Below are 15,288 nucleotides of genomic sequence, written 5' to 3' on the forward strand. Positions count from 1 at the left end.
TGAACTGTGTGCTAGATTGTGACTTGGATTACACGCTCCACAGGGATAAGACTCCGCCGCTCAAGCTTTGATTGGCTACCTGGTCGTTGGGTCTGGGGATGCAGGTTTAAGCAGGTGCACCACTCCCCCAGATCAGGTGGCCAGGGCAGGGAGGACACAGCCAAGCGTCACTGAGCCAAAACGTATGGCTGTTGTAGTCAGCTGCTGGGATAGGCCAGCAGAAACTTACAATCCCCCAAGGAGCAGGGGCAAATCTGGGAGGGAATGGTGAGTACATGCCTTGGCAGCACGATGCTTCCTGGGGTTTCTTCTCGAGTACCATGGTATGCATCATTCCCCCTTTTGACCTGAGCAGCAAGCCATGAATCAGGGTCTCCTAGATTGTTCCAGTTAGGAGGAGAAATTGGTGAGAGTCAGGTATTTTCTGGTGCAATTTTGTTTATTTGCAAGGAATGTACACAATCCTGTTTCCCTGAACACCATAGGAATCAAACAGCAGGAGACAGTTCCTTTGTTCACTGTTCCTGGCATGCCCGTCCAGCCAGCACTCTGTACCCAGAAAGCTTTTTCTCAGCTTTACCTCAGGGACACATGACGGTGCTTCCAGGTGTCTGCTTAGCTTTCTCTCTCTGCTTCTGGCTTGCTTCTGTCTCACTGTCCCTGGGTGTCTCGCTGCCCACAAAATCCAGATTACTGGGTGGGGTCTCATACCCCCTTTGTCTTAGGTGAGGCTGTTTAGCTGATTCTCACAGCTCACGAGGGGGAAGAGATCCCAAGCATTTGGATGAGGTTTAACCCAACCCGCAACAGCACCATCACTTACATACGTCTGTGCCTAAAGGCACAAACTTGCCTATAAAATATAAACAAACACACACACACACACACACACACACACACCCCCCTGGGGCTATAAAGGATGAAGCATTTGCTTTGGGACAGTATCTTCTTTTGAATCAAGGAGAATCCTGTGCTTGCCTCCTTTATTAGCATTTCTGGAAAGATGCCATTGGACTGGGAACTAATTGTTTTGCAGAGTAGGTGGGTGCACACGTCCTGTTACTGTCAACAAAACATAACCCTCCTAGGCTGGTGCATTGATTATATGAAAAATGTCTTTACCGCTCCCTGGTGCCTGTTTATAACCCAAACTGTTTCAACCTGCCAACGGTATTTTAATGATCGAAGATGTTCTGGTGAACTGAAACAATGCATGATGCTAATGATAATTATCTTGCATTTATATAATGCCTTGCAGTCAAATGCGCCCCAAAGACCTGTATGAACTTTGCTATTTGACATTATGTACTATGCCCAGGATATAGGAAGCATATTGCCCTCCAGTGGAACGAACCTATTCCATAGCGAAATGCAGTGACTGTTTAACAGTGCACAGCAATGCTGAATACCAGTTCAGGACAGGAAGTGAAAAAATACTGTACCCACTGGAAAGTTCAGGTGTTGGGGGTTGCAGAGGGAGTGTGGGGGGAGAGGGGTGGATTTAGGTAAGCAGAATGCAATTAACAAAGTTTGAAATTGATCTGGACAGTGGAGCCAAAACTACTCGTTAACGGTCACAAGTAATCAAAACAGAATTAGTCCCAGCATCATTTTTGCCTATCTCTATATCCTGAAAGTGCACCATGTATTGTACATCATTCAGCTAAAACAAAACCAAGTTGTACCAGGAAGTGCTCCATGTTGCACTCACTGGAAAGGAGAACAGATCCTGGCCCAAAGTAAGGTCTTTCTGCACTGTTTCTGGGGTGCAACGAGGCCTTAAAAGCGCCCTAAATGAGCAGCTGAATATCCTAAATGAGTTTAAAACTGGTGTATTAATTATTATTGTTGTTGTATTGCGGTAGAGCTCTAGCCCCACTGTGCTAGGCGCTGGACACATACAGAACTAACAGATGGTTCCTGCCCTGTCAGCTTGTCCTACCTCCCCGGTATTGGGGGTTGGAATGGGCATTTGTGGGTTGGAGAGTGGTCAAGGCTTAGCCCCAGAGCACTTCTGGTGGTTCTTACTGTGTAATCACCTACAGCTGAAAGATCTGGTATAACTCTGGGTACTGAAAGAAAATGGCTGCCTTATGCAAATCCGGAAAAGAGGGGGTAAAGGAGGGCCTGCAGAATGTGCCATATAGAAGGCGCCTGCTAAGATACTTTTTCCTTGTTTGTTGCCCTGACCATATCACAGCCCTTATTGAATCCCTACGCTGGTTCCCCTTTCATCACCACACCAAGCTCTGATCTTGACCTTCAAGGGCCTTAACAAAGTTGCCTCTCCCTACTTATCCACTCTTATCTTGTAGCCCTGTGCTCCTGGCAGCTCCACTGATGATACCCGCTTTGGAGGCCTGTTTGTGTCCTTCTCTCACAACCACCTCTGTGCTTTCTTCCACGCTGCCCCCACGTCCTTCCTGCACAGGTCTGCAAAGGCACCGCCCTCTTGTCTTCTAAGTCACCACTTGTGGTGAGGTGTACGTGGAGTCCTCCAACTAATGCTGACTGGGTCAAGTGGCTGTGAGGGGTGGATGACATTAGAGAGTGTGTGTGAGATATATCAAAGGTATTTCAAAATTGTGTATATCTGGCCGGAGCCCTGTCCTCTACCCTTCGTATGTCTCTTGTCTTCGATTGTCTGCGTCTTGTGTAGGGACTGTGTCCTACTGGGTGTTCACATTAGCGCCTAGGACAATGGGGCCCTGATCCTGACTGGGGCCTTTGGGAGCAACTGTAATACTACTAAATACTTCTTCTGCTACTACTTCAATTCCTAATGTTTATTTTTGGTAACCCAGGCAATCAGTAACATCCAGTGATGTAACCAAATGATGACTTGAGCCAAAATAAAGCTAATTCTAATCTTCTTCAGATATGCCCACCAAACCAAAAAAAAAAAAGTCAAGGGATGTGCTTACTGCAAGTATGTGGTGTTGCAATTGTTTCTAGTGAAACAAGAATCCACTGCACCATATTTAAACAAAATCAGATCCAATTATACACCCACTCTTTTGATAAACAATGCAGGAACCATTAGAAACGCATGGAACATTTTTCAGGTCATTCTATATCTTAGATTATTTTTCTCCCTTTCATCACCCCCCCCCCCCCAGACTGAAATTGTGTAAAGCTTTAACTTCAAAGCCAAATTGTGAATAACATTGGTTTAACCTGAAATTTAAAGCCGGCATTTCCATGCTCTGTAGACAGGGGCTCCCTGGCCTTTTGCTACCATGCAGCTAGCAACCAGAATTTTAATTTTATAAGCCATGGTTGACTAAACCCAGCACTAGGTCTATTAGATATTATTTGATTTGGAATAGAAAAAAGATTTAAAGATACACTGCTCTCCTATAAACCTTTGTACCTTTTCACACTACTGTATGCATGTCTAGACATTCTGTTCAAAGGACAAGTTCAGATTTTCCCAGATGGATTAAAAAATTGACTCTAAAACCGTTAAATAAACCTACCAGTGATATTCCTGATTTAAATCAGAATGACTGTGTCTAAACAGGCAAATAAAAAGCGGTTATGACTTGAATCATTGGCTATAAAGCAAAAGGATTCCTCTTTCTGTTTCCTGGTTTGTCTTCCTAACAGCAACCACACATTCTGTGGCACCAGTATGGTAAAGATGCTGGTCAAAGTTTTCCAAAGTGATTTTAAGTACCTCAATTTTGGGGATCCAATTTGATACACCTTAAAGGGCCCTGATTTTCTCAGTGTTGGTGTGTGGAGCTTTGTGGAAATGAGGGGGCTTTAAATTGTTTCAAGTTGAGCACGCAAAATTGCTTTTGAAAATCTTGACCGCTGTACGTAAAGACCTAATCCTGCATTACTGTAAATCAGTGGGAGTTTGGCATGGATTTCAAAGGGGGTAGGATTGGCTCCTACTGGAAGAGTGGTTGTTGCATAGATCTCTTTAGATACTTGCCATCTGCAAGTTTAAATGATGCAGAACCTGTAGTAACAATTGTCAACACTGCTGGACATTTACAAGCCATTCGTAATGGAAGCCATCTTAACTGTAAACAAAACCTTCTCTCGTATGGTATGTTTACTTACACAACTCAAAACTTTCTTTAAGGCAGCTCTTGTCTTTCAAATGTGCTCATTTTTGGTATCTAGTGCAGTGTTGCCAGCTCTGACAATTTATTGCAAGTCATGTGGTATGCGGTGTTTTTATTTAAAGCTCCTGGAGTCATGTGAATATGGGAGAATCTCAACTTTCTTTTAATAAAAGTACATTTGTAGCCCTCATGGTTGTAGAGAACGGCATGAAAATGCTACCAAGTGCATCTTAAAGGCTCAGAAATCAAAAGGCAAATAAAAAGCAACCATGTTTTTATCTTCTGAAAATCTTGTTACTTTTAAGCCAATCTCATGATTTTGGGGGGCCTGTTTCATGATTTTTGAACCTCTGGGGCTGGCAAAACTGCTGAGTAATGTTGCTAGTCTCTGCCAAATGAATGGGCCTAGAAAACACCCATTGATCTTCAGGAGCGAACCATCCCACCGCTACTGTAAAATCTTATAACTAATACAAGCGGCCATTCCAACTAACACTGGATTGTGAGCAAGGAGCCAAGAGGGCAAAGCAGACCAGACCCTCTAGGATACAGTCATGGTGCCTACTGGTGAGTGCCAGGCCATCTTTGATAGCTGGGCTGCTATTGGTCAGTTGTAGTTTCTGATCAGCCCTGGGATTGGCTGGTGGGCTACTACCTAGACAAGATGGAGCTGGCTGCAAACAGGCCTCTTTTTGCTCTGCCCTCCACTGCTATAGAGTAGATGGCAAAGTTTAGCGTAGCACTGAAATTCACCAATGAAAAATATGGCTCGCAGCACAGCAGGAACACCCCCATTCTGCAGGCAGAAGGAGCAGCTAATACGTTTAGTGTGTGACTGAGGGGCTAGGAAAATCTGCCTGTAACACCTCAGCTGCTGTGGCTTGATGCTATGAACCCTCAGGAATTATGCATATGGCAACAATGGAACATTGCATTTGTTTTTGGGGGCATGGAGAACTGCCTTTTTTAAGGTTACTGATAACCGTAAATGTGTTCTGTTTATCGCTTGGATCCTGATCATTTTGTTATGTATCAGGATCAAGACACTTTGGACTTGAAAATGTCCATTTGCACCTAGGAGGAAGCTAGCCTTTGCGGTACCTTATAAAGTTAGCAATGGAATGCATTTAGTAAATTGCGTTACGACTTTGCTATTATAAATGACACCGCGGTTTAATAGTGTCTCTTCCACAAGTGTTTAACTTTTCCTTTTGAACATGCTGACACATGTAATCAAAGGACAGAGTGGAACGCAGTGAGAGGCCGCTGTGTTGTGGCGGTCATTGTAATAGCTATTTATTCTTCTGTGTATTTTGTCATCTTTGAAAGGTATTCAGGAATCTCCAGTACCAAATGGCCATTCCCTCCCGGGTAGAGATTTCCTTCGGAAACAGATGCGAGGAGATCTTTTCACCCAGCAGCAGTTAGAAGTGTTGGATCGAGTCTTCGAGAGGCAACATTATTCTGACATCTTCACAACAACTGAACCCATCAAACCAGAGCAGGTACGATTGTGAACCACCAAGCTTTTCAAATGCACACTTTCTGCCTGTAGACACTTTCTTGCAGGAAATCACCAAACACTTAGTTCTCAAGTTCTAACTAGGAGAACATTGGAGAGTGGGTGTCACATCAAATTCTGTATCAATAAGTGCACAGCAGTCATAAAGGAGTCTGAATTTGAAAAAAATTAAAAGATGCTGTTTAAAGGACACAGTGTTTGGGGTGTGAAGTTGCATCTGATGGTAGCTTTATAGCAGGATTTGCAAAGAAGGCCAAGGTTTTCAGAATTGTGCAGCTAATTTGGGTGCATAATTACTGTGACTGTGCATATAAAGTGGGATTTTTTGTACATGTAAATGACCAGTCTGTCTAGGGTGACCAGATGTCCCTATTTCATAGGGACAGTCCCAAAATTTGGGGCTTTTTCTTATATAGTCGCCTATTACCCCCCCACCCCATCCCGATTTTTCACACTTGATGTCTGATCACCCTAAAGCTGTCATCTAACTGGCCATTTGCTCAGGCAAATACCTGATTTGTGTATGCAATTTGGATGATTGCACGTGCAGATCAGTTGTGTAGTTCTGAAAAATCTGGCCCTGTTTTTAGGAAGATCTTATATTTCCACTCCTGTTTTTCACATATGGGAATAAAGCACTTATAGGTGTTGACTTACTCTGTTTGTTTGCTAAGTAGCAGGTTCTCGCTGCTGTTAGGCCACTGGTGCAGTACGTGTCTTTGCCGTCCTCTGTGTGATGTAGACATTAAACTATTGCTGTCAGTTCAAGTATAGGGTTCACTTGCCACTGGTTCTGTATTTAGCAATACATCCAGTTAATCATTGGTAATGTCCTACATTTCCACTGTTGAACCAGGGTTCCAGGATGTAAAGATGGAAGGACTGGTCTCCCTTGCTTGCACACATCCATATGAGAGCAATGGAGGGATATCCAGAAAGTGGGAACATCCTGGATAAATCCAGGTTCTGGTAGTAGCTCAAGGAATGGAGAAATATGTTGCTATGAATTTTTTTTGAGAGAGTTCTATGCAGTGCTGAAAATTATGCATTATGGTGGAAATCCCATGAGCCTTCGATCACCAGTGTGATCTCTAAACATTGGAGAAGCTTCTCCTTGGTTTTGTGGTCGTTGCAGTGTGTTCTACTTATGTATGTTGCAACTCTGAACCTGAACGTGCAAAGCCCCTTTCCACTAGGTCACCGTTCATATCCAGCAATAATTGCGGGGGGGAAGGGAGCTCGTATCATAATGAGCTTGTTTTGTTCCTAGTTAGAAAAAGCAAACAAGGCTGTCGCTGTGGGTGAGAGGAAAGCAAGCACTGAGAGACTCAAAGAGTGAAATGCCTTTGCGTGCCACTAGATGGTGATTATTCCATCGCTAATGTCCGTCGGGGTAACGTGGAGATGCTAGCACAGCACTTGTCCACATCGTCGGCTCTTTCCACACTGGCTACATGAAAGTCTTTAGCTGCTAGTTCTCTTTCAGTTTCCTTAATTTCACGGGTCAAAAATGATCGAAAAGAAAATGCTGTGCTGGGAAAAGGCTGCTTTGCCACCTTGTTGAATCTTTCAGATTCAACGTCACTCAGAATTGGAGTTCGAAGTCAGAGTACACAGCACGGCAACACATCTAGGCGGGTGAAGTGTTGCAGGTTACCGAACCCCTGCGGTGGACCTGTTGCTCTAAGCAGAACAAAGGGATCAGCCCAGGTGCGCTGCTGTGCTATCCTGACTACCACACATTTAGCTGGCTGTGGTGAAGACCGATTGCATCAGATCCTTTTTATCTGTATTCTTGGGTGGCTGGTCCTGCTAGTTAGTCATGAGTTAATTGGGAGGAATGGGCCCACTAATTTAATAACTAAGACCCGGATCCTCCAAGGTACGTAGGCACCTAACTCCCACTGAAATCTATCAGTTAGGCGTCTCCATACCTTGGAGGATCTGGGCCTAAGGGCTTGACACTGTGAGGTGCTGAGCACCTACTGAGCACCTCTGAGTGTCTGTAGCTCCTGTGGAAGTTACTGGGAGCTGAGGGTGTTCAGCACTGTGCAGAACTGGCCTTCATAGGATTTGATATATTTAATCAAAAACGGAGTTGGCAGCCTGATTGCCGTAGAGAGGTCTGAGTGCATCCGCCTGCCTGGGGAAGCTTGGACCCAGGTTTTCAGTTTGTACGACGGGCTGGTGGTTATTTTCACAGCTAGAAGACCGGCAGTCCTAATGAACACGGACGCTATGCGCAGTAGCTCTGCTCCATAACTTGTAGCAGATGGAGCCCACCTCAGTCCTCCTCAGAGAGGCCAGCCTAGCCTTGCAGACATGAAGCCCCCTGAAATGGGGAGCGTCTCTGGCTCCAGTCTCAGACCCAAAGAAATCATTTATAAACAAAATGTTGAAGATATTAATTGCTAGACGGGGAAAACCAGAAATCTCCCGGCAATATGTAGTCACAGCAGCCGTAAGAGCCTGATCCAAAGGCCATTGAACTTAATGGAAAGAATCCTGTTGAGTTCAAGGGACTATGGGTCAAGTGCTAAGCTAGCAACGGGGGTAGGAATGATAGTGGCTGCTGAGGAGACACAGAAATATGCTAATGCGAGTCATTCGCCCCAGAGGTGTGGCATTCTGGCCCATTGTGACAATAAGCTGCCTGCTCCCTAACTAAAGTAAATATCCATAAATATCTGCCATGCTGCCAGTTTTAGTAATTTTACTCAGGCCCAGCCTTTCTTGATTTCAGGAAGTGGTTTGCTTGAGTGGGAGCTCCAGGATTTGGTCCGTTATTCGTGCGGGTGAATTACAATTCTCTATCCATTCGAATACGGAGCCTCCCACAGTTCTGCCTTGGGAGCTCCCCGTGGGGATTTTCAAATGAGTGCTGAGTGGAGATGTGATCAGGCTGCAAAATGCACCTCTAGGTTTTGAGATGTTCGGGGCATTGGCGCTTGGGTTTTGGCTCAGCCCGTCATAAAGAGAAAGGTCATCTGCGACGTTTAGAGGTGGATCCTGGTTTGGATTTTGAGCCCCTTCAAAGTTTGTGGTGTTTGGATCGCAGCATGTTAGTTTGGTGTCAGCTCTAAATTGAGGATCTGCAAACTAATGGCAAAACTCTCCTGTCTGATGCGCCCTCTGCGCTTGTGGAGCACGCGTGGGCGGCCGCGGGAGCTCCATGTGTAGATGAGACTGAAGATCTTCAGTGCAGGGTGGAGAAGAGAATTGTGTTTGGAGGCAGCTTACCATGGACTAGGTCTAGGTGTGGTGCAGGGAGCAGGTTGCACTCGCTTCCTGGCTGGCAGTGCCCCTGCCCCTATGTACTCCCACTCTGAAGGAATTCAGGCTGAATTGGTTGAAATCCTCCCACAGGCTCTTGCTGGGACATGGCTCTATGTATGTGTCAGTGTTATGCCCTGAATTAGGGCACTTACTTACCTTGGTGAACACTTACCCAAACAAGCAGTCCCACTCAGCTGTCTGTTCCCAGTCTATTTAGTTCTTCACAGTTTGTTTTATTCTAGCATGGGCACGGCCCATGCCAGCTCACAGCGTGCAGTTGTCAGACCCCGTAAGCTAAGTAAGCTTCAGCTGGGCCAGGACTGGAGTGGGGGACTTCTAAAGGAATTCCAGGCTACAAGAGGCACCGGTGAGCTTCTGAGTCAGTGCTAAAACAATGCCACAGCCTGGCTCTGGAAATCCTGTGCCCGATGACAGATGCGTGAAAAGTGTCATGAGGACTTAAACCAAGTAGGTGTGACAGCATCAATTCCAGCTTTGGTAACTGTGCTTTACCTGAAGTTTCATTTCTCTGTGGTATTCGTTTTTGCTTCCTGCCCTAAACTGTTGTGTAGTTTCCCCCTCTGATCTGCAAAACAGCTGCTTTGTGGTCTCCCAGGGGTGACTGCAATGCAGAGGTGGGTAAACTGATTGATTGTGGTTTATATGGAGCATTTGGCACGTCTGAGAGACTTTAGGCTGGGGTGTTGTGAAAATACATTCACTCATGTTTTTGGGGGGTTGTAGAGGAGTGGACTCACCCCTGTGGCACCTCCTGGGAATTAGCTCTTCCAGTGTCCTGGGGCGCCCTCTGCAGGCCAGTGGTCCACCTGTCCTCTGGCCCCCGTGTCCCTCCCGGACCCCGGTGCCCTTGTATCTGGGGTGCTTCCCCCTGGCAGTACGCCCCTCAGTACTAGGGTCTCCCCTCCCCAGGGAACCCCCACCCACTATCCCTACCTCGCCTCAGAATAAGGCCACTGCCAGTCACCAACTAGCCCCCGCTCCCTGGGGCAGACTGCTGTATAGGCCACTCATCACAGGCAAGGTTGGGTTTGGACCTGCTGCCCTGGCCTACCCATGGGCTGCCCTCTGCAACCCCCAGTACCCCTTGGCCTCCTACTAGGCTGCAGCCTGGGGCTATCCAGGCTGGAGCTCCCCAGCTCCTCAGCCTTTCCCCAGCCCTGCTCCACCCAGGTACCCTGTCTTAGCTCCCTGCAGCCAGGCCCATCTCTCTCCAGAGCTAGAGAGAGACTGGGCTCCTGGCTCCCAGCCTTCTTATATAGGGCCAGCTGAGGCCTGATTGGGGAGTGGCCCAGCTGCGGCTGCTTTCCCAATCAGCCTAGTAGCTTTTCCTTTGCCCCAGCCCTGCTCCCTGGCTGTTTTAAGCCTTTCAGGGCAGGAGTGGGGTAATCACCCCGTTACAGGGGTTAATCTAGCGATAAGCACCATAGAAAAGCTCATGAGGAAATTAATAATTCTATCTTCAGAGCAGGGTTTGAATAGTGTGCAGTGAATAAGGCCTGGGGTAAGATACTGAACAATGAGGAGAAAACAAAATGTTGAATAGCTGCTCATTTAGTGAGCATCATCCAGTCAGTGCACTGAATGAGACAGGCTCCTGTATCAAATAGTATGTGATCATATCATTAAAGGCTGTATCATAACACAGACACACAAGGGGCCCGAACTAAGGTTGCAACAGGCAACCTGATTTCTGGCATTTCCTAACTTTTGAGTGCTTGGCTTTGCAACCTACATGTTCTTTTAATGTACAGTTTTCTATGCATAAATGCATATGTACATATCGTAATGTTAAGGTTGTAAAGTCAAGCACTCAGAAGTTAAGAAATGCCAGAATTAAGGTCGCCCATGAAATCTTAATTTGATCCCCTTGCACATATGCATTCTGGGTGGGGAAAAATGCAAAAGAACCCCTCCTGTAAATATTAATTCCTTTTGTCATGTTGTGTCCTTATGTGTTCACTATCTGCAAGCATCCCGTGGTGAGTTTGTACTTGCAGAAACTTTTGGCATAACATAGATTTCATGTATTCCTGGAAACTGAATTTTAAATTCTCTCTCACAAATATTTGCACCAGAGGCCCTATTGCATTCTTCTAACCAAGAAACAAACTGACACCATCTGACCTTTCTGATCAATCACAGCAAAGCAACCCAGCTGGAGCTTCAAATATTTCTGGTCCATCTGCAAAGAAAGACATTCAAACCATCTTTCCCCAGGCTGGGATCAGAACCTACTTTTCTTTTTTGTGTCGTCTTGGTGTGAGGGCCAGATCTTGCTGTTAGCTACCCCTTGATGGAGCTTCGTGGGACATGCCAATGGGTCACCCAAGAGTGTCTATCTTCTGGGGGCCGGGGATATAACTCTGCTACTGTGGTCAGGCTCTTACTGTTCCTAGTGCTACCAGCAGCTGAATTGTTTCTACCCGTACCTGCCAGCAGCCTCAGGCAAAAAACCAGGAGATGTTTAATGAGCACAAATTTACATAAATTGGATTAAGCCTCACATAGGCTGGGTGGTTGGCCCTGATTACCACCATCAGTGTAATTGCATGGAGCAATCACTGCTGTCAACAAGCAAAGCTCTTGTTTGCACTGGAGGAGCTTATGCCAGGGTTTCAAGCAGGGGCAAACTCCACCAGTGAAAATACTGGCTTTGCCTGTCTGCACAAAGCGTTGCAACAGTGCAGCTAGACTGACGGCAGGCCACAGGCAGCTGTTATCAGTGCTGGTCTCCAGTCTAGACAATGCCTTAGGGTGTGTCTTCACTGCAGAATTAACTCAGCTCTTGCTTAGGTGTTGCCCCAACCTAGCCCCGCCCACTCACAAAACCGTCTCAGCTGGGCATGGGCTGGTGCTTTAATCTGGACTAGTTGGCCCATCTGGGGCTGGTTCTACTCAGCCGGCTCTGCCCACTTTCCACAGAGGACACAGGCTAGTTCCACTCTGTGCTGATAGTCCTCCATTGCCTCCCCGCAATTCTGCCCTTGAGCCCAGAAGGACAGACAAGCTCTGCCACAACTCACTGGGAAAGAATCCTAAAGTGGCTCAGCTGATGGCAGCGCCAAGAGCCGTAGGATGTGGCCCCGAAGTCCCAGCAACACACACAGGAGAGCGTAGCACGTGTGGGGAACCAGTGACTCTTGACTGGCTTTGCAGTGGGGCTGCTCACACCCAAGCTGGGCTACCCTGGGTGTTCAATTTGGGTCAGTGGTACCCACGTCTAACTGTGAAGGGGAGACACCCCCTTAGATCGGTTGATGCTGAGGCAGGGTTCCTCAGCTCAGTGGGGAGAGACTTCCACACACTCCCTGTACTATAGGGAGAGACCACCCCAATGAATTTGCCCTTCCTCCCCAACAGGCTCCTAAATGTCTAAGTCACTTTTTAAAATGGGATATACACTCTTAAGTCACTCTGGCACTTCTGAAAATTTTACCTAAGAGTTGGCTGAAAAATGGGGCAAACTTTCAAGAAAATGTTCACGAAAAATTCATCCTGGTTTCTCCCCCCACCCTCCCATTGAAATTCAATACTTTGATGAAATTTGTCACTGGAAAACATTCCAACCATTTCTATCATTGGTTAAAATGGGACACATTTTTCACCCAAATGTGAAAAATCCATCCCATTTCTGGGGTCCATGTTTGAAACAGATGAAAAATGTTGCTGAAAAATCAACATTCAGTAAACTTTGACCAGCTCTGAGGCACTGGAGATTTGAGGAGATACACGCTGCTTTCCCCTCCCCCATCCCAAGGACAAAAGGTAAGGGGCATTCCCATGGCCTGTGGAATGAGGGGATCGCTGGGGTAGTGAGATCTGCGTTCATAATTTTGGATACAAACAACGTGAAACTTGGTAGCTTCAAAACATTTCGTCTGAGTTTCACTTTGAGATTTTCATGTTCTTTTGAACCTGAAATGGAAAAACACGTGGTGCAAAAACATGCCTAAATGTATCTGCAGTGAAGTTCTGTACACTAAAACTATGGTTTTGTTCAGGTCTAATCTCTGATCTATACTATTTTCTAATCTTCTATTTATCTACAACAGTCATTGTTTAACAGCAACAGCTCAGATCCTCAGCTGGTATAAATCAGTGTGGCTGCATTGAAATCAGTGGAGCTACTCCAATTTACACTAGCTGAAAATCTGGCCCAATATATGCACCAGAATCAGACAACTATTTAGAGGATTTGGGTCATGAATTGCCTACAAAAAAAATAAAAATCTAAACTGGATTTCTGTCTCCATCTTAAATGGATTTGCTGTTACACTCCAAGCATTGCACATGGGTCCAATCCTCGTTGAAGCCAACAGGAATATTTCCATTGACTTCAACAGGGCTTAGATCAGAGCCATAATGAAGCATAACCTGGTGTGACCAACTACAACACTATGTAAATCAAAGACTTAAAAGACAACCACTTGTTATTAATAGCAGACAATTCCCTGTGCAGCAATTTTCCTGTTACCTTTTGATTGGACGTCAAATTCAGTTTGGGATAACATTTGAATATTTTGGATTTGGATAAGCATTCAGGAGTTTGTTTAAAAAATTTGGATGACAAATCCATCAGGTGGAAGGAAAAAAATGAAATTCTGTTCAAAATGAAATACTGCTCCTTAAATCTCCTTTGCTTTAGAAAGAATCAGGATAAGGTAGCTGGAGCAAATACGTGTCTCTTGGCACCTGTGCTTAGAGAGGACTTAAGTCCCTTTGAAAATTTTCAGTTTTTACTTTTATGAATAATAATCTTAAAAGAACCATGTGTCAAATTGAGAGCTTGTGTTTTCCACTTAAAGGATCTGTACTGCAGAAAGGGCTCTGCAGTCTCCGTGGGAATAACACCGGTGAAAGAAGGTGGAATGAATGGTAAAATCCAACTTGTACAGTTTGAATTTGGGCTTCAGCTATAAAAACACACAAGACAATGACATAATGAATGACTTTTTTTTTTTTCTGGTTAAACTGATTCACTGACTTAGATGAGTACAAGGTGAGGAGCTGATGGTATGATCACTACTTGTGCAAAGCCACTGGACTATGAATAACGCATTCTGGTTTCCTGTTAGGAACTAACTTTTTTGATGAATGACGACTTCTGACAATCTTATTAGAGTATTAAAGGGGGAAATGATTTAAATATGAAAATTCCTTGAATCTCCAAAGTTCATTCCTAGTGAAATTAACCATGTTGGATCATGAAACAAAAAATATAAAGCCGATATTTATTGAAATCTTACTAAAACCGTCTGTGGTCTAAGACTGGACAGTGGTAAAATCATCCCTGGCTACAGTTACACCTTCTGGGCACAATCTTTCACTCCTTCACCACTTGTAAAGTCTATGGGCCAAATTCTGCTCTGTTATTCCATTGCAAACCCCACTGACATCGAGGGGTTATACAACTGTTAACTGAGGACTGGCTGAGTCCCAACCTTTCATAAATAGTGCGCAAAGGCAATGAGTTAAAACAAAATTAACATCCAGCTAAACTTCTGTCTCCCAAGACTTCCCTGCAGTACCCCCTGTGGCTACTATCCTAGTTCTCTTTCGATAGAGATCCACTTCCAACTTTTTTGTATCCCTTTTGGAGTTAACAAGCCACACTTACCACAATACTTCAGCAGCTTTGTACAGGTTTCTAATGCCCAATGGGCCACCCAAAAAGCCCTGCCATTGGGAGAGTAACTGAAAACCAAATTTGGGCTATTGGGGATACAAGGTGTTGGGATAAAACTTTCTCCGACAGGACGCAGCTATCAGAATGCAATCACCTCAGAGAGTCGGAGACTCTTCTCCTACCTGTGCTACTGAGAATAATTGTTTTCTCTTCCTGGAAACCAAAAGAAGTTAATCATAAAATATACTGAACCTTGTCTGAAACAACTGCTCTTTATGGCCCTGATCCAATGCCAGGTGGAACCAATGAAAGATGCCCATTTGGTTGCAGTAGGCATTGGATTGGGCTATCTGAGGGCTAATATTTGCTTTGTACTTCTCCATAATAAGACCGTTACACCGGACAGCTTTTACAGCCAAGCAGAGCATCCTGGAGAAGTGTATCTTTAGACACTTGGAAGGAAAGTGTAATAGATGGCCATCCAGTATGCAGTAATCAGCAGGATTTAACACATCTTCTCATGGAGAATAAATACTGTCTCATTTCATCGTTTGTTGTTTGAGTTGCAATTGTTCTTATCCCTGAAAAATGGCAGTGGAACAGGAAGGATAAAAATAACCTCGGAGGAAAACAGATTTACAAAGCAGTTTCTCTCTCAAGTAAAACTACCTTTGATTCTGTCTGTAGTTTTATTGGGGGGTGAGGGAAAGCAACTCCTAAATCTGGCACAAGAAAGTACATCAGGAAAGAAAAACCTTCCCCTA

At 45.1% G+C, this 15,288-nt stretch overlaps 1 protein-coding gene across 1 annotated transcript in view; it reads left to right on the forward strand.

Annotated features, from left to right (window-relative positions):
- Nucleotides 1-15,288, forward strand: part of PAX5 (paired box 5) — a 219,896-nt gene that overhangs the window by 67,754 nt on the left and 136,854 nt on the right. Inside the window, exon 6 of the mRNA XM_065406100.1 lies at nt 5,409-5,584. Coding sequence (XP_065262172.1) covers nt 5,409-5,584 — 176 coding nt within the window. The remainder of the gene's footprint in view (nt 1-5,408; nt 5,585-15,288) is intronic.

This window comes from Emys orbicularis, chromosome 6 (assembly GCF_028017835.1).
Source record: "Emys orbicularis isolate rEmyOrb1 chromosome 6, rEmyOrb1.hap1, whole genome shotgun sequence".
In the NCBI taxonomy this organism is placed as follows: domain Eukaryota; kingdom Metazoa; phylum Chordata; order Testudines; family Emydidae; genus Emys; species Emys orbicularis.